Below are 18,942 nucleotides of genomic sequence, written 5' to 3' on the forward strand. Positions count from 1 at the left end.
TTGATGAATACATGAGTAAATGAATGAAAAAATAACAATTAATGACAGACCAAACGAATGAATTAATAAATTAATAATGAATGAATGACTGCCAAACTGGAAGCCCCAGTATCTCTGGTATCCCAAAATGTAGAATGGGCGGGGCTTATTCATTGTCATATGACGTTACACGGAAGTGTTTTCTCGGTCAAGTCAATTCTCAAGTCGACGTTAGTGCCTATAAACTTAACTTTTCTAAGATCTTTAACTACGTTGATAAGTCCCATTTACCGGATCTCCGTGAGATTTTTGGGGATTAGTGTATCTTTCTTGTTTACATGTTCACATGGTGGTTATGGACAGTGTAAAAGGACAAAATACAAATGAGGTAGGCGACTAATATCTGATATATATATATATATATACTAATACACTGTGGCCAGTCGCTGACTTTCGGGGGAAATCGCTCCACTACCTCATGCAAATGTTAATGTGTTGTGTTGTAGTGTTGACTTCCACCTTCCGAGGAGACCCGACAGCACCCTCCCACTATCGGCCATGCCCGTACCCACTGTGGCCGAACCCGCACTGGACCACCAGAGACGCTTTGAAGCTGCAGTGGATGTCATCAAAAAGTTACCTAAGAATGGTATGTTTTCGCACTTGTCTATTGGTACAGGGTTTGCACTTCATTTGAATGGCTTAAACTCCACGTAACAGCTCTTGAGATGGATAGTCCTCCTGTCCAGCACCCTCACCTAATTCCATCCCAATCCGGTTTTCAGCAAGGATTAGCCTAAAGTGTGTTGCCAGGTGCCTCAGTTTCACTTTGTCCGAATCGAATAACAAGTTCTCTTTTAGAGAGCAAGCCCTGACAGCTAAATGTATCCAGCAAGGGGCTTCACAATGAACACCTGTCACCCGTATCATTAAATATTAAAGCAATTACTTGGCTGTAGATCGCTGCACTCTTGCTGGTAAAAAGAAGACATTGTAAAAGTTGAATCGTTGACAATATCCGCCAACCAACACTGATTGCTTATAATAGTATAACAACATAGACCTTGTAGCCTAGTGTAATTTACGTTTTAGTTTTTCATTCATAAAAACTAGCAACATCAATAAACCATGAGTCCTCCACAGAGAGGGTTTGACAGCTCCGAGCCAAAGCCTCTCTCTCCCTCTGCTGCTGTAGGGCTCTACCAGCCGTCCTACAGGGTGATGCTGCGCTTCTACGGCCTGTACAAGCAGGCCGTCTGCGGGCCGTGCAACCAACCCCGGCCCGGGTTCTGGGATCCAGTGGGGCGCTACAAATGGTCTGTGTCCACCGCTACCTGCTTGTCCCTTTTTTTTATCCGACTGTACTCTTAAAACCAAGTGACCAGTAGGACTACAGCTGGGTCTGTAGGACAGTTCACAGGCTGTAGTCCTACTGTACTCTTAACACCAAGTGACCAATAGGACTACAGCTGTGTCTGGACAGGCCACAGGTTGTCACCGATGCGTCTAAACCAGGGGTCTCAAACTCAACTCACCTGGGGGCCGCTGGAGGTAGAGTCTGGGTCAGGCTGGGCCGCATCAAGTATTCCACAAAAAAAAGGAGCACAACTGACCCAATGTAAGTTAATGATCGGGCTATAGTTAGATCACGTTGGCTATGTAATCGCTGACAACAGGGGACATTTCATAGCGGTTGGTGGAAAACCGGGACATTTTAGCGTCCTTTGGCTTTTGTTGGGACTCAGGGCACTCAACTCAAAATTGGGACTGTCCCGGCAAAACCGGGACATCTGGTCACCCTATCAAAAGTGATAAAAAAGAGTGGCAAGCCACTCTGCAACAGTGTGCGTTTGACAACAACGCGCGGGCCGCACTTACACTAAACTTTGATGTCAAGTAGGGGGCCACAAAATATCATCCCGCGGGCCTCAATTGGTCACTGGGCCGCGAGTTTGAGACCCCTGGTCTAAACTCTCTCTAAACTGATGGATCCCCAGGGATGCATGGAGCCGTCTGGGGGGGATGAGCAGTGAAGGCGCCATGGCGTCTTACGTGGACGAAATGAAGAAAGTAGCAAAGGAGGTGAGTCCTGCAGGTCCACCATGACCCGGTGAAGTGCACCTATAAAACGGCCTTCGTTGGATGTTGTCCTGCCTCATTGCACGTGACGCATGATGGTTTAAGGATTTGTCGCTCGGAGGGGCGTACAGACCCACTTGTCCCGATGCCCTCGATATTTGGAAATGCTTGAGATGACGTGTTGTGAACCCAGCAGGTCCTGGAGACGCTGCCAGTGAACGAGAAGACGGCGTCCCTCATCCATCACTTTGAGCCCCTCTACCTGGTGGTGGGCGACATGCCCCTCCCCCCACAGGAACTTCTAGACCTCCGCCAAGGTCAGTCCTGACCAGGCGGGCAATAAGCCAGGGTTATCGTTCATCTTTGAATGGTGCTGTAGGGTGCGGTGTCATGTGATGAAGATATGGACTTATCACGTCGCTCAGGTTTATGGCCCTTATGGCGCATTAATGATACGATTATGACCGTGTCATTACTCGCACACAGTTCATAATTCATGTTACCTCAAATGCAATGAGTTTCATCCACAGGCCATAGGCTCAATCACCATTATGTGGGCTCATTCTGCGATTTATTTACATGAAAATGTTGGAGATTGCCACTTAAAATAATAAGGAAAATCCACTTAGACAGTGAATGTGCTTGTGGGTCATGTGTGTGATGTTCGATCCTCTTGTGTTAGGTGTGAATGGCAGCAGGCCGGTGAAATACCCAGAAGACATGAAGATGAGTGAAGATGAAGATGAGGGACATGAGGAGGCTGAAGATCTGCCTGCCTCCTCTCTAGAGACAGGCCCCGGGGTCCCAGAGTCACCAGAGTCACGAGAACTGTCAGCCAACCCATTGAATGGTCAGACACACAAATACACACGCACAAAAAACACAACACAACGCAACACACGTTTAGTAATGAAAACAGGTTCAAACTGTTAAAAAAAAACATCTTAATATGACTGAGTTACCTATTGAAAAAAAATTGATTGACCATTCATTATGTATTATTAAGCACATTTCAATGTAACTTCTTGATGTAACATGGCTTGTGTGTTCGGTTTAGACTCTGGGCTGTCTGAGGGACTGGCGCCCACCAGCGACTCGGAGAGCGAGATCTTCTGCGACTCGTTGGATTCAGAGGAGCAACTTCTCAACATAAAGGCAAGACCGGTGCTCTCAACCACTCCGGTCCGGTAGATTTCTGACCCTGTTCTCAGCCTTCAGAGAAGTCAATTAACATTACAGTGTATTACATGTATGAACAGCACCTGAACGTCCCAATCAGGGATTAGCAGCAGCTCGGTGAATGACCTGCCACGTGCGCCTCCACAGATCAAAACCAACGGGTTCCAGAACGGCCTCTCTGACCCTTCGTCACACCAGCCTTGGAGATGCGAGACCGTTGCCGGGGCAACGCAGGTGGGGTCGGGTCAAGGTGGGGAGGGGGCAGGGGAGGACAAAGGCCCGAGGAGGAGGAGGAGTCACAGTGGGAGAGGTGGTCCCGATCAGGGCTGGAGAGAACGTAAGTGTGTGTATGTGTGTGTGTGTGTGTGTGTGTGTGTGCGCGCGCGTTAATATCTAAATCCTACACATCTGGTATAAACCCCAGGCTCGTCTTATTCTTACATTAGTGTGTTTTTCCGCACAGGTGGTGCTCCTCCAGGCAGCCCCAGACCTCCCGGTCGTGCGGCTCCTAATATGGGCAGTGGGGGCGGGGCCGGCAGGGGCGGTCCCGAGGGCGGGGCTGAGCGGCTGCACGACGCCCAGCTGCAGCAGCAGATCGTGGTGGCCCTGCGGCGGCTGAGGGAGGACATGCGCAGCGTGATGGAGCGTCTGGAGGCGGTGGAGCATCTCGCCGCAGCACACGTAGGCAGTGACCCATCTGGCTTGAAGCCCTGCCCGTTACTGTCCCTGCTTGTACCCCCCCCCCCTTAATGTTCTTAATACACCTCCACACTACTACGGTAAGGGGTTACGGGGAAATGTGTCTGGAAACCCCAGTCACACCCACAAAACCCGATGCAACCGGCTAGATCTGGGGCTAAGAGATGGATTTATACGCATCCGATTTGACGGCCAGAAATTGGAAGCTTCTGCTGAAAACGTTTGGATTGTCCTGTTTCTCAAAGTCCTAATAATGTGCATCTGTTGGATCGAATTATGGCACAAGATTGTGAATGTGCACATTCTCTAAAAATGCCACCCAAAAAACATCCTTCATGTTCCCGATATTTATTGTTTCATACAACAATGGAAAACTGGATAATGGGTCAACGTCTTGATAGTTCGTCTGCACAGGGGGCCCGACCAGATGTATTTCTGCTGCCTGCTTTTTGAAGTAATGTGTGTTTGTCTGTCTCAACAGGCCCAGAACGAGGACTGGACGCTGTGTTCCCAGTGTGCAAACGCCTTAAACTCACCGGAGGTCAGTGCAGCAGTAGTTAATATTATCTAGCTTGCTACTCTTGCTAGCTTGCTACTTTAGCTTGCTAAAAATCTTTTGCAAGATAAACAGGCTGTTAGATTCCTTTAGGTATTCATAGCTGCGGTCTGCTTTTCAGAAACAACAGACCGTAACAAAGAATTACGTAATCGACTCAATCAGAATCGAGCATCTAAACCAGGGGTCTCAAACTCAACTCGCCTGGGGGCTGCCGGAGGTAGAGTCTGGGTCAGGCTGGGCCACATCAAGTATTTCACAAAAAAAAGGAGCACAACTGACCCAATCTAAGATAATGATCGGGCTATCATTAGATCACGTTGGCTATGTAATTGCTGACAACAGGGGACATTTCATAGTGGTTGGTGGTAACCAGGACATTTTAGCGTCCTTTGGCTTTTGTTGGGACTCAGGGCACGCAACTCAAAATTGGGACTGTCCCTGCAAAACCGGGACATCTGGTCACCCTATCACAAATGATAAAAAAGCGTGGCAAGCCACTTAGCGAAAATGTGCGTTTGACAACGACGCGTGGGCCGCACTAACACTAAACTTTGATGTCAAATAGGGGGCCACGAGTTTGAGACCCCTGATCTAAACAAAGCCGTCTAATAACAACCATTATAACAGCGTTGTTTTACGGATCGTTCCAGGGGGAGAAATGGTGGCCGTTCGACGTGTCAGGCCACACCCTGCTGCTCCTGCTCATGTGGCCCCTGGTGGCCCAGGGCCTCGTAATGCTGCTGCGGAGGGCCCAGAAGAGAGGCTGTGTGTCCTCCTGAAGGTGTGTCGGACGTACGTGCTGCCCAGACCAGAGTGACCCTTTTCAGTGCAATGGTGTGAGTGGTGTGTTCAGAAAGAGAAGGAACTTGGGTCTTTTGCGCAAACTCAGTAGTAGGAAGAGTCAAGGGAATGAATTTAGTGGATACACTGGAAATGATGTGAAGAGATGTTTCAGGATTTGTCTCACCTTAAAAAAACCTGTTATTAAATTATTCTTAATTGATTGTACATAGGTTCTGATTGTGATGAAGTGACGATTGCAGATCTATATTTGAAGTTTGGATGACAATGGAAACAATAAAACAGATATCCCAGCAAGAATATAATATATACTGATTTGTGTTTCTATGTTATTGCTTTTAATTCAAAAAGAGATGAATTAGGGAGCCATATGGTATATTGCACTACTATATCCCAATTCACCCAACTCATAGAAAAGTTGTTCCTGTTAAGAGTTTCGTTAACATTCTAAATAAATGAGTTGCTCACTGAGCCCTTACAGATTCGGAAAAGCGACATGGGGAATAGGTTTGTGCTAGTAATGCGGTTAGCATACACCACAACCACCAAGTCATCAGAATTAAATAGGAAAATATGCCCCACACTAAAAACCCACAGCAACATAGAATATCCACCGGTGTGCTTTTATGAAGAGACATTTAAAGGTGTCTTCAGCTCCAACACAGAACTGACTGAACACCTGCAGCCAGGCCCAATCTATAGCCCCTGGCATGGGTAGCTCAGGTGTAGCTCGTTCCCCCAACGAGTCACTGGCCCAACACTAGTGAATCGCCACAAAATGTAACAAAATGCAGCGATTCCAAAACCACCTGCCAAAGTGCCTTGGTGTGTCAAACTAAACTTATTGCAACAATCTATTCATCATCAGGATATGTATTATAGAACCGTTTTCATAGTGTTGTCGCAGAACAAACACAGGTGTCACTAATAACAATTGATGGGTCTGCTTGTTTAATGTACCAGGGGAGGGTCAGGGGTAGGGTTAGGCTTAGTGAAGACACTAGGGACAATTAGTGAAGTATATATATTGTCCCCCATTGGGGGACAATAAAGTATTTTTGAACTTTGAACTTTGAATATTTCATGCAGTGAAACAAAAGCAGATACAACTAATAATTATTGTTATGAGCGACAGTGTTTATCACGCGAGGAAGCCTCTGTGAAATTTGACCGACATTATGATTGAATGATTGCAATTACTCCTGGTTTCAAAAACAAATAATTTAATATATTATGTATAATGTACACAGGTTAACTTAACAAGGCTTTGTACAACGGTTACAAAATTGGTCCACGCACAGTCATCCAAGTACATAGAGTACATGCACCAGGGCACAAGTATACACACATGTTTCAGATATGATGAACATGACTAGGAGTCGGCTTTAGGAAGACATGGTCTACCGGTGGTTGCACCACCAGGTCATACGGATAAACAATAGGTTCAATAGGGTAGGAACTTAAGAAACGAGCAATAATTCCAATAGGGACAAAGTAATAAAGTAAGACAAAGGTATTCATGGTTTTAAAATTTCTGTTCTGGTTTGTTATCCTCATATGATCTGATTAATACTGACACTGTTAAGTAGGAGTGTCTCTTGGCATATGTGTGGCGTGTGTGTATATAGATATATCAATATCCATATATAGATATAGAGGTAAGATGTACAGTTAGTAGCTTGATGATTCATGTGACACATCTGTTTCTACTGTAAATCTCTGGATGAGCGCACACAAATGTGGAATGTTTGGGTGGGGTTTGGGTGGGGTTGATCATGTGATATGATGGGTGTTATGCCCCCTCTCTTGCTAGTGAGCGAGACCAATCTCATACCTCGACATGACAGAAGCAAAAGGGACAAATATTGTGTTAGGATCAAACAGAATATATATAAAAGGACAGATTGCTGAGTTGACAACTGGGCTTATTATAGTTTCAGTGCTGCTGAAACTATTTTAGGCCCTGCATCTGTACAACAATGAATAACTAACATCTCTTTTGGGGTCACAACAGGGTGACGACTGCATCATTTTGATGCATGTGGATCTCAGATGTTTCATAAGGCTTCCTCATGTTATTTGTAATCAATTGCCAATTATTTATATCACTAAATATGGAGAGGTTAATTCCAAAACAGTATTAAAAAAATCTGAATTTCACTGCTTCAGTGTAAAAAGCTTTTATCTAAACAGTTCAGTAGGAAAGTGAATCCTCATGGCAATTATTTGATCAGTCATGCAGTTTTAAAACCGCAGTAGCTCCAAACGTTGTGTGACGACGCTCACATCTTAATATCAACGAAGCATACAAGAGGAACCTTAATACAAATAACATCCACACGTTGAAATTAAGGACTTGAACTTGATATTACAAAGTCCTAAAGTGAGGCATCAGGCTTCAAACCTTGCAACGTCGGAGGTCCAGTTTTGCAAATCGTGGTTAAAGAGATTTTGTACCCAAGACCAGATGAGTCAAACCACTACTGTGTGGCGACGGAATGCCCTCCTTTTGTCCCGGGAGTCCATGGCCGACTTCCTGAGGACAACCACGGCATCTGGATCCATGAATCCCAAGGAAGGAGGAGAGAGGGTCGGGGCCTCCGCCGCTGTAGAACTAAGTCTGTCTATCCTCTGTGCTCTCTGCTGAATCGCCACAGGACTGAGAATGGAGCCCTGCGGTGCACCGAAAACCCTTGGCACTCCCTCGATGACTCTGATAACCTCCACCCGTTCTCCTCTCCAATCTCCCGTCTGATGCATCTCTAGGTCAAGGTTCATAGAAACCGCTCTCTCTCGGCCTTCCCTCGCCGTGCGGTATCGGACGGACACCGGCTGGTTACACTCGGGCTCCTGTCTGGTCTGCAGGCCGGGGTTCTGGCACCGCCGTCCGGGAGGCAGCCAGGAGGGGATCACGGGCAGTGGCTTGGTCAGGTATCGGGGCCTGGGGTGCTGGAAAGGACCGGTTCCGTACAGGGGTCTCTGGCAGCTCACCTGAAGCCTTGTCGGACACTGATAATAATGAGAGTAAAGGAAACTGCTGGGGCGAGGCTGCACAGGCCTTTCGCCTCGCCTCTTCACCTCCTCCTTCTGCGTCCCTTTCTCCGCCTTCTCTCCATCGCAGCAGACGCAGTCCTTGGCAGCTTCCCCTCCTTCCTCTCGCCTCGAAGGGTCGCACCCCGTGGGCGTCTCCTGTGTGGCCTCGTCCCCGTCTCCATGCTCTCTCTGCTCCGAGCCGCCGTAGTTGCTGGTTTTGACCGGTTCGTGCTCAGAGTCATCGTCCGTGCTACTGCTGCCAACCCCCGCCGGGTGTAGGCTGGGGCTCTTCTTACGCTTCCTGGTCACCGCGGACATGATGGACATGGAGAGGAACTCCCTGGTGCTCATGTCCTTCTTGGGACCCGACGACGGCTGTAACACACGGGGTCAGGGTCGGTGTTAGGAAACAACAGGAGTGAGAAGAGCCGTTTCATATTGTCTAATAGCATCCAGGAATAGCCTTATTATGGTCTCGTGGAGGAATAAGCTGATCTTACATTACCATGTTATACAGTATATAGTACAGTCTACTTTATCATCACCTAGCCACCTAGCTTATTCACTTCAAAGTCATTCAAAGGGTCATGACATTCACTGTCCATTTCCCCTATGATTGCCTTTTGTAATTTTTGGTGTGTTTTGAGTGTTTAATATAAACATGTATTTATTTGTTTTACCTTGGACTTAACTGAATCGCTGGTGGTGGAATCTGTGAGAACAGAAAGAAGGAGAACAGAACGAAATGAAGCTACTGTAGGTTAGCGTGTAATCTTCAGTATAGCACACAGAGGTACCGTTGGTAGCATGTGAGCTAGCATGTAGTGTGAATCACTATCCACACTGTTCAAAGCACAAATCACATGGTGAAGCAACATCAAAGAGGAACACCAGCCATAAATGCTCCAAAGAAATCCACCATTACAGGAATGATAACTGTATTTGTATTGCCTTGTCTTTTGTTAATTCAGCTAACAAAAATACAGTTGAAGTAAACACAAATCTGTATAGCTTCAGCTTAATTGTTTTCACTTTGAAAAATAGGCTTCTCACTAAACACAAAGGTGTTTCTTAATTGCCGCTTGAGCTATCCATTGTGGTTCTATGGTCAAATAAAAAGCCTAATATGCAGATTGTTTGTCATGAATTGGTCATTTATCTTCTAAAGGCAATTTGAGCTGAACCTGATTGAAGCAAATATGGCCAATGTGTCCCCTTTTGTAGGACAAAAACAATATTATTATGACACAAAACATAATTATTATGACATTAAATATGAGGCAGACAAAAGGCTGGTGAAAAACAAAAACCAAAAGCCAACAAAGTCAATGAGCGAATGGACCTAAGTGTTGTGAACCCACACACACAAAACACGCACAAACACTCTGTATGTACATACATACGCACAAACAGACACACAAAGACAGATACAGACCCTCACTCACACACACACACACACACACAGACACACACAAACACACACACACACACACAAAGACACACACACAAGCAGGTAGACCTGGCCTACCGCAGAGGTTGATCCAGTGTCTCAGCTAGGGAGAAGAGAGCAGAAGTGATCAGAAAGAGAGAGTGAGAATGAAAAGTTGGAAATGTCATGTAGACGTTTATCAAGTACAGGAGACGCAAAGAGAGGAAGCACATTTCAAGCACTGAATACTCAAGTATCCTCCATAAAGTTTGGGAGGATAGTTTGGGAGCAGTTTATACAGGGGATGACTGGGCCAGAGTTGGCGGGAGAGCTCATTTACACCTGTGGTGTCTGAGGAAAAAGCTGTTTCCTTTATCACATATGTATAGCCTGATAAGTCAACCCTCAAAAGACTGGTTTACCAAGACATCGACATGGTTGGATGACAGAATGATGTTAAACAGGTTTATCAGCCAATGTTGTGCCAAATGCTGTTTCTATTTATGGTTGTGTTTGCGCCAATGTGGTTGACTTTTTGTCTACCAAATGTGTATGTGGTGGTGTCTTGTTTCACTTTAGTTATATTATCCTTATATTTATGCATAGGTCATATTAACCAAACATATTGTATATCAGTATGTCGAACAAAGCGACTTGTTAAAACTGTTGGTTCTGCAATTAAACAGCATGAAACATGCTATTAAAATGATCAATGAGTGACCAGGCGTGAGGGAAAACCATGTTTAGGAAAAAGAACGGGGTGATCCATACATAACAGTGATAACATAACACCCCGCACCGCTAAAAAGCCAAGAATGATTATAAAGCAGTTATCAGCACAAGGTCTTGCATCTATAAATCCCTTGTGCAGATCGATACGCAACAAAACAACAACAACGGCCGTGTGGTGAAGAGATTTTAGGATGCAAGGTTCAGTTTTAGTATGTGCAGTACTTCATTTACTGCACATACATCACCACCGTCCCATCAGGAAATTAACTGGCAAGAATAGGTGAACTCTGCCAAGCAACAGTGATACTTGCAAGTATCATGTTTAGTGGGAGTAGGTCACAGGACAGTAGTAGGCAGCAAGCAAAGGCCCTGATCAACTTTTAAGAGAGACCAATCAAAGACACACGCACAAACACACATAATTGATTACAAAACAACACTGCATGACTGGGGGCCTCCTGTCTCACCTGAGGCCTCTCCAGGCATGCCGCTTCTGCCGATGTTGGACAGCAGGTGGTCGATGTTCGGCGCGGGCTGGCTGTCAGGCTTATCTTCCGGGGCCTGAACACACACACACACACACACACACACACACACACACACACACACACACACACACACACACACACACACACACACACACACACACACACACACACACACACACACACACTGTATGAGTTCTAGACACAGACACATGTGTAAAGTAACAATGAAGGAATCAAATAAGGTGACCATTCTACCTAGTTCTGCCACCGGTACATACACAGACTACTGTTGTGACTTAATACCGCATGCTAGAGCTATGGCCCTCCCTCATAGTTAATGTTAATTATATAATATGATAGTATGTTGACGTACCTCGTCCTCCTCATCCAGCGATCCGTCATCAAAGAACCAGTCATGCTGCGGGGATCACAGAAACAGTGAACATCAGAGCTGAGCAGATGATGCTTCAGGCTACACGATTTACCACAGAACGAGACGATGTTGCAGACGGCGTTCTTTTCACCACACGCGTATGAAGCAGTACTCTCTTATATAACAAAATAGAGTGTGACCCATCTCCAAGCGTATTGTCAAGTTTAAGCATCTATGAAAAGGTTTTGTTAAATTTTAAATTGTTTAATTAAATACAATCAAACCGAAGGGACAGCACAGCACCAAACTAATCAAATTACTAATCACCACAGTGATCAGCCTAGGATGAGTCTGATGAGTTTTTAATAGTGAACATTTAGATCCAGCACCAAAGATCCAGCAAAGATCCAGTCAACCGCAAAAAATAAAAGCCTTCCCCTGATCCAAGGCTGATTCTACCTAATTGTTGCGCTTTAAGTTTGAAACTCTAATGCCACGTTAAGGCATCAAAGGGGGGCGGAGGAGTTTGGGTTCTTACGTGCAGGATGAGCGTCTCTACGATCTTGTAGCGGTCGGGCATGTGGGTGACCATGTCCGTCATGTTGTCCTCCGACGTCCGGACCAGCGTGGGACCAAACACCAGAGCCAAGTTCCTGGGTTCCATCTGGACAGCAGACACAGCACTCAACAACTCCTCCTACTCAACTCAACTCAAGGTCCAGATCCTCTCATTGATGACACACATGTTGGACTCAAAGCTGAGTTACGAGCTTGATCATCTCGGTTTAAAACATGATGTTGTCCTTCTACCTCTGTGTGACTGGCAGGATAACATATGGCCAATATATGCAACGCAAATACTTGAAATGAACGATCATGGGCGTTGTCTGCTCAACAAAAGGCTGGCTGTAGACTTGCCTGAGGCGCAGGGTGTTCTCTGAGGAAGGAACCCATCTCCACTCAGATGGACATGAAGACTCACCTTGTTCTTATCTGCGTTATCAGCCACCTTCTTGAGATGGCCCACCAGGTATCTGAGAGTGTGGTGGTAGTAATCTGGGAGGTCCTGGATCTGAGGAGAGAGAGGGAGGAAGACAGGGAGGAGGAGAAAGGAGGGAGGGAGGGAGGGAGGGCATGATTGCATCATTTTGAATGTGAACATTATAATTGACACATTTTTTTATTTTCTTCTTGCATGCAATTCAATATAATGCAGTAGAGACACTTCCAGTGTATGTGCATGTTTTTTGTTCTATCCTGTCAGGTCTGGTGAATACTTACAAGTTTCTTCATGGTTTTTAGCCTGTCCCCGGCATCCTCAATCCGGTTCGCATCGATGAAATCATTATACTTATCTACACATGGAAAGACAAAGAATGAACACACAATGATTCGAAATTCTGACCCATTGACTTTCATTATTGATCCATTCTGACCCATTGACCTATTGATCACCCATCTTCACTGTCATTAATAGTAAAAACAAACTACTTTAGTAAAACTTAATGTTTAAACTTACCATCTGTAAAAACAGGTTCCGGTAGTTTCCGGAAGAAGGACTTGAGAAGGCTACTGATTACGTTCAAATCTTGCCATCTCTGGAGATAGAAGAGGAAGTTCAGTTTCTAATAGAAGATACAGTTAAAGTTAAAGAGTTATTGTAAGGTGCTGGATCACTGTTTTATTCCAACGTTGTCAACACATTCTGTCTAACCAAACCCATTATATCAAACTACGATGTAAGCATACCAACCACAGGAGAAGTAACAGAGCAGTGTTTCTGCTCAGGCATCCTTTTAAAGGGCAACTGCTTTGCAATAAGTGAGTCAGTGAATGTGCTGCCATCTAAAGGTTCAACACCATAAACGGTTAAGAGAGGCACGACAGGATGATGGTGGTGTGGGTTTAAGCGTCTGGGTTTGGCGTAAACTGGGCTTTGGTCCGTCTATCAGGTGTTTGTCTCAATGTACTCGGTTTACGCAAAACATGTACACAAGATTGACGCATTGGTCTTGGATTTGGGTTCCCCGTTCGTCCGATTTGGCAAAATAACGTCAATGGGCCGACTTCAGCACAACTGTGCTCACAAACAGTGCCAACGTTGCAGGCGGCGATTTTGCCACCCCACGTGTTCAAAGCAGGTCCCTCTTATGACTCTAGAAAACAGCGGAGCATGCCGGAGTTCCCTGGCCCACACCCACCTCCTCAGCTGTGTTGATGTCCAGGCCCTTGTTCAGGTGCTCCTGGAGGTGGGACACCATGGCGTTGTTCCCCGGTACCCGGTAGATCCCGGTGTAGTCCAGCCCCGAGGCTTCCACCACCCCGCAGCACATCTCCACGATCAGGGGAACAAACTGCCGCAGAATGACGTATTTAGGTGGAGGTCAAAGGTGGACATGCACTCACCAGAAAGACAATCAGAAGCATCAATGATTGTCCACATAGTGAATGGTAAATGCATTTATAAAGAGCTGTTCTAACCTGTGACCACTCAAAGTGATTTACAATTAGTTTCTCACATTCACCAAGTCATACCCACATTCATACACCGACAGCGGAGTCGAATATGCAAGTTAACAGCCAGCCAGTCGGGAGCAGATACAGTTGGGTGTTGCCCACAGACACTAAGCTACGATGAGCCAGAGATCAAACTAGTAGCTCTCCCCGCTCTGCCTCCTGAGCTCCTACCACCAAAAGGCTTTACTGGAACATGTTATTGTTGAAAGTATATAATGGCGCATGATCGCAAGTACTGTACCTTGCTGTTCAGCGCAGGCTGACAGTCCTCCAGTCTGATGCCAAAGGCTTTGGGAGTGCCCGTCTTTTTGCTCTTCTTCATGATGTGGATGCCCCACACGGCCTTGAGGTCATCTGGAAGACCAAACCCATCGTTAGTTGTCGAACACCAAGTCACACGTCCCACTGGGTCAAATGAGGTTGACTATGAAAAACTCGCCGGAATATGGAATACTCGGCAGAACATGGAAAACTTGCCAGACTATGGAAAACTCGCCAGACCACAGAAAATCCCTTGGAGGCACAAACCTATTGCTAAAAACTGCCAACACTGCCTAATTGACTTTGGCTATTTCAAGTGAAAAATAGATGATCAACCTAAAGAAATGTGATCATGTGACGACAGAACCGGGTGGTCTCCTCTACAGGACTGCTGTGTGTTGTTACCGTAGTTACTGTGTGACCCACCGGTCTTGGCGGAGCGGGACACGGAGTTGTTGTCCGTCTTGGCCAGGAGGAAGGGGGGCATCATGCGGTGTGCCCTGGGGGAGTTGTCTGGCTTGTTGACCGTGGGACTGAGCGAACACAACGCAGGGAACCATGTATCAAGCACACAGGTAAAGGAGCAGTAGGTACGAATTACGGGCTGTCATTTCAGTGTCATTTGTGGCATCCGTCAGCTTTAAGAGACTGAAATGGTCCGTAGGAATATATGTTTCTATATGTTTAAGTTGACGGGAATATATTTGAATGCTGAATAATTAAACAGACCTCTGTTTCTTGTAGTCGTTCAACCTCTTGTTGATGAGTGCTTGCCGTGAAAAACCCAGCTCCTAAAACATAAGTGGATCTCGTGTTAGATGTGTCCGCATATAGGAGTTTATCCATTTACATGCATCAAAGCCAGAAATGGAGATCTTAATAGTGTTGATCTAATATTCTCCTTGCCTGCTGCATTCCTTCTCGAGGTATTAGAATATAAAGTAACTGACTCATGAGCCTAACGTAACTGACTCCATGAATATATCATAACTGACTCAATGAATAAAATGTAACTGACTCATTAACATAATGTAACTGACTCCATGAATATATCATAACTGACTCAATGAATAAAATGTAACTGACTCATTAACATAATGTAACTGACTCCATGAATATATCATAACTGACTCAATGAATAAAATGTAACTGACTCATTAACATAACGTAACTGACCCAATGAATATATCATAACTGACTCAATGAATAAAATGTAACTGACTCATTAACATAACATAACTGACTCCAAGAATACAACGTAACTGCTTCATGAACACAACGTGACTCACTCCATGAACACAACATCACTGACTCAACGAAAAACAATGTCACTGACTCCACGAACACAGCGTCACTGGCTCCATGTCCACAACATCCCTGACTCCCACGGCCACGTCCCTGACCCCAACGGCCCCAGAACCCACCTCGGAGTCGGTCTTGCTGTTCTCCCGGATGACGCGGATCCAGGCCAGCATGTCCTCGCGGTCCTCGGCCTGCAGCAGGTACTCACAGAAGTCCTGCGTGGTGAGGCGCAGCGTGTGCTTCCTCTTGGTCTCGCTGTAGGCGATGTCCACAAGGCAGCCCCGGATGCAGATGGGGGGCTGGTGGTCCTGGCCGGGCGCCCCCGCGCCGTGGAGCACCGCCTCCCGCTTGTCCTTGTAGAGGAACAGCGAATGGGAGCGCAGCACGGAGAACACGCGCTTCCACGGTCGCATGCTGCCGCCGAGCTTCTGAACAGGGAAGACAAAGAGAATGAAGAGATGAGCACGACTTAATACGGGATTGTTGGTTATTTCGTGTTTTAGTTGAGCTGTTTTTGTCCGGGGATAGGGAACATATTGGGATGTAAAATATATTTCTCAAGAGTGACTAAACACACACTTATATACAATTGGATACTTAAGCAATATCACACGAGAGGGAGTGCTGTTGAACTGAATATCAGCACGGCTGTGATTCGGTCGTAGGTATGAGGCCGGAAGCCGAGGGCAGAAGATAATCACAGCCGTGCTGATATTCAGTACAACAGCACAACCTTGAGTGTGATATTGCTTTTATGCAACAGTTCTACAAGCACAATAAGCAACAACAGATTATGATTTGTTTGTTTATTTAATGGGGTTTTTTTGGCTTCACCAACACAAATAGATCCGCAACTGGATTGGGACTGAACTGTTGCCAAGCAACACATAAACCCGCTAGCTTAACATAACATTAACGGTTATTGGAACACCTGTAAAGCGGAGTGATACATGTATAGTTAAAAGTCCCCGTGCTGTTAAACTCTATATCAGCACTCATGGAATGCCTCTGTTCCAATCAAATGACTTGGACGGAATTAACTGTTGTATAAAAATGTATTAACGTTAACATTTACTGATGCCTAGAAGCACCACTACATCAGCATGAGGGTGGTTGTGCGAGGTTAGTTACGGCCACTCTCTAGCCTTCTAACAGATCCGGGATCTGTGTATGTTTAAGCATCTGTACCGGGGGCGGAAGGGATTATGTACGGATTGTGGATTGCTTGGAAAATAAAGTTTTTTAAAACCCTAATCTCTTGAATATGATTGGTTGGTGTATAAAAGACAGCCAATGCTTAGGTCTGGATCAATGAAGGGATTATGATTTCAATCAGCAGATGGGCTGCTGGGCATGTGACACGGGATTGGATGAACTGCTTCTTCTGAACCGAGGCAAGATTCCATTCCGATGTATTTAAAGGGAATAGATTACATGAGTGGTCCAACATCTCCACAAACGTGGAAACGGAGCTGACATCGCAGACAGCGGTAATTTCGCTGTCTGCATGGGAAGCAGTACTCTCTTTTATTAGAGAATAGCCAAGTGCAACTGTCACAATGACGATGCTACAAGCCACCTGGCTGGGGGCCTCACTCCATCTGAGTGGCTTTTACTGGGCTGCTCCAGACGAGGACACAATGTGTTGTTGTTGGAAGCCGGATTATTGTACGGTTTGCAGACAATGATACATGAGCAGGTACTTCATATTCCCGGGCAGGAGATCTCCTTTAGTGTGTGTGGTAGTGGCTGATTGAACCTGTGCAAATTGATCAATGTGTGTGTGTGTGTGTGTGTGTGTGTGTGTGTGTGTGTGTGTGTGTGTGTGTGTGTGTGTGTGTGTGTGTGTGTGTGCGTGTGTGTCGTGCCTTACCTTCCCCTTCTCTGTGAGGATCTGTTTGGAGTGCAGCCAGCCCTCTTTCCGGACGTTGCTGAAGGTGATGGTTCCCAGCTCAGAGGTGGAGTGGCGTTTGGACCTCGCCTCTTCTTGGGCTCTGAGCGTCTCCAGAGACTACCAAACAGTAATAATACACTTAATAACATGCCAGAGGGTACGACACAAAGTAATGACATGTCATGGGAGGTTTGAGTGCCAATAGAAGATGAAATCACACACAGATGAATCAACGAAAAGTATGTCGTCTTCAATGATGAAAGTGAAACAAATAATGACACAAACTTACGCCATCGGTGAAGAAGCTCTTGACTCTTTTTGGTAATCTCCTAATAAGCAGAAAGCACATTAATGGATTCAAGTCATTATTCAGGTGGATATAACACAGATACATTGTTATATATATGTATAATAATAATTTTGTGTCGACACTAGGGTCCAAACTCACGAGAAGACGCGTCCCTCTTCCCTGAAGGTGTTCAGACCTTCGTCGCATGACTTGGAGCGCTCTGTGGTGATAGCCAGCAGGTAGGACGACCGGCGCCCCTTCATGCCTGAGAACCCCGGAACAGAAGTCAGCATAACCACAGTCGAATACTTAGTATGGGACGCCTTAGACGATAAGTGCAACAATAAATCAAAGAAGAATACCATGGCCAAAGAATTTCTCCAAACTACTCCAATGCTAGCAAACTATAAAATAAATGCTCATATTTGTAGCACTTACAGTTTTCAAATGAAGCAAAGTAAATCGCCTATTACTTGACTATTAGGACGAAGGAGGAGGGGAGAAGACAGAGGTGTGTTCTTCAGAAAAGATGAACATTTAAACACTTAACCCACAAGCCTGGCTGCCTATTAAAGACACCATTACGATGTGTCTGGGATGCCTCACCAGGCAAACATGGACACCCAGACTAATAAAAGATCTTTCTGTAACGCAGGATGTGTGTTTTGGCACTCAGTGTTGAGATCAGTACAAACGTGTCTTTGATATAAGTTTGTACAGGATTACGCTACATGCTTCTGTACTGCAGCTTTTTTCAAAATGTCCTTTAGTGTTTGTTATTGCGACAATGTCACAGGGAATGTGAAGCTGACGTCACACCGTGCTATAATGCTACGGGGAATGAGCCATGTTTAGAGATGGCTTCGTCTGTTGGTCGGATGGTCCATAATATGTTCCTGCAATATAGGAGGCTATGATAGTTTCAGTAAAAGCACTTTTACTGAAACTATTGCAGCCTCCTCTATTGCAGGAACACGTTCAGTAAAAGAACTTTACTGAAACTACTACTGAAACGACAGCCTCCTCTTCTAATTTTCCTGTTGGTTCAGCGTCAGTAAAAGTTTCTGTAAAACTACTCTGAAACTAAAAAGTATTTTTACTGAAACTACTACTGAAACGACAGCCTCCTGTCATACTAATCCTGTCGGTTCTGGCCCCCCGGCGTGACGTAACTTCCCATTCCCTATTATGTTATCGTTAAAGCAAAGAACCTCCACAGACAGACTCTCAGGTGAAAGGGTGTTTCAGGGGTGTGTGAGGGGGCAGGCGGGGTTGGGGTGAGAAGGGTTGGGGGGGGGGGGGGGGGGGGGTGGGGGGGGGGGTCACAC

At 45.7% G+C, this 18,942-nt stretch overlaps 2 protein-coding genes across 7 annotated transcripts in view; one reads left to right on the forward strand and one right to left on the reverse strand.

Annotated features, from left to right (window-relative positions):
* Window positions 1-176: 176 nt before the first annotated feature.
* On the forward strand, window positions 177-5,601 carry acbd4 (acyl-CoA binding domain containing 4). 4 transcript variants are annotated; one of them, XM_079757105.1, is made up of 11 exons: window positions 177-367; window positions 486-628; window positions 1,175-1,295; window positions 1,977-2,061; window positions 2,252-2,375; window positions 2,741-2,908; window positions 3,116-3,213; window positions 3,385-3,574; window positions 3,701-3,918; window positions 4,418-4,477; window positions 5,146-5,601. In XM_079757105.1, the coding sequence occupies exons 1-11, from the start codon at window positions 363-365 to the stop codon at window positions 5,272-5,274; spliced, it is 1,341 nt and encodes a 446-aa protein (XP_079613231.1). In that variant the 5' UTR covers window positions 177-362; the 3' UTR covers window positions 5,275-5,601. The 4 variants fall into 4 exon arrangements, with proteins under 4 accessions (XP_079613231.1, XP_079613232.1, XP_079613233.1 ...); XM_079757106.1 differs by having other exon boundaries at window positions 2,255-2,375; XM_079757107.1 differs by lacking the exons at window positions 177-367; window positions 486-628; window positions 1,175-1,295 and adding an exon at window positions 1,303-1,597.
* Window positions 5,602-6,502: 901 nt separating this feature from the next.
* LOC307090369 (rho GTPase-activating protein 23-like) overlaps window positions 6,503-18,942 on the reverse strand; it is a 44,030-nt gene continuing 31,590 nt past the window's right edge. For 2 of the 3 annotated variants that reach the window (XM_079756986.1, XM_079756985.1), the window contains exons 9-24: window positions 17,774-17,879; window positions 17,615-17,654; window positions 17,305-17,442; window positions 15,554-15,859; window positions 14,859-14,920; window positions 14,535-14,662; window positions 14,110-14,222; window positions 13,553-13,705; window positions 12,871-12,949; window positions 12,633-12,706; window positions 12,334-12,423; window positions 11,890-12,015; window positions 11,352-11,396; window positions 10,958-11,051; window positions 9,010-9,041; window positions 6,503-8,704 (exon numbers count right to left, since the gene is read on the reverse strand). In XM_079756986.1, the coding sequence (XP_079613112.1) occupies window positions 7,769-8,704; window positions 9,010-9,041; window positions 10,958-11,051; window positions 11,352-11,396; window positions 11,890-12,015; window positions 12,334-12,423; window positions 12,633-12,706; window positions 12,871-12,949; window positions 13,553-13,705; window positions 14,110-14,222; window positions 14,535-14,662; window positions 14,859-14,920; window positions 15,554-15,859; window positions 17,305-17,442; window positions 17,615-17,654; window positions 17,774-17,879 (2,522 nt within the window). In that variant the 3' untranslated portion in view covers window positions 6,503-7,768. The remainder of the gene's footprint in view (window positions 8,705-9,009; window positions 9,042-10,957; window positions 11,052-11,351; window positions 11,397-11,889; window positions 12,016-12,333; window positions 12,424-12,632; window positions 12,707-12,870; window positions 12,950-13,552; window positions 13,706-14,109; window positions 14,223-14,534; window positions 14,663-14,858; window positions 14,921-15,553; window positions 15,860-17,304; window positions 17,443-17,614; window positions 17,655-17,773; window positions 17,880-18,942) is intronic. The other variant, XM_079756987.1, reaches the window with a different exon arrangement.

Source organism: Pollachius pollachius (assembly GCF_949987615.1).
Source record: "Pollachius pollachius genome assembly, chromosome: 19".
NCBI classification, from domain to species: domain Eukaryota; kingdom Metazoa; phylum Chordata; class Actinopteri; order Gadiformes; family Gadidae; genus Pollachius; species Pollachius pollachius.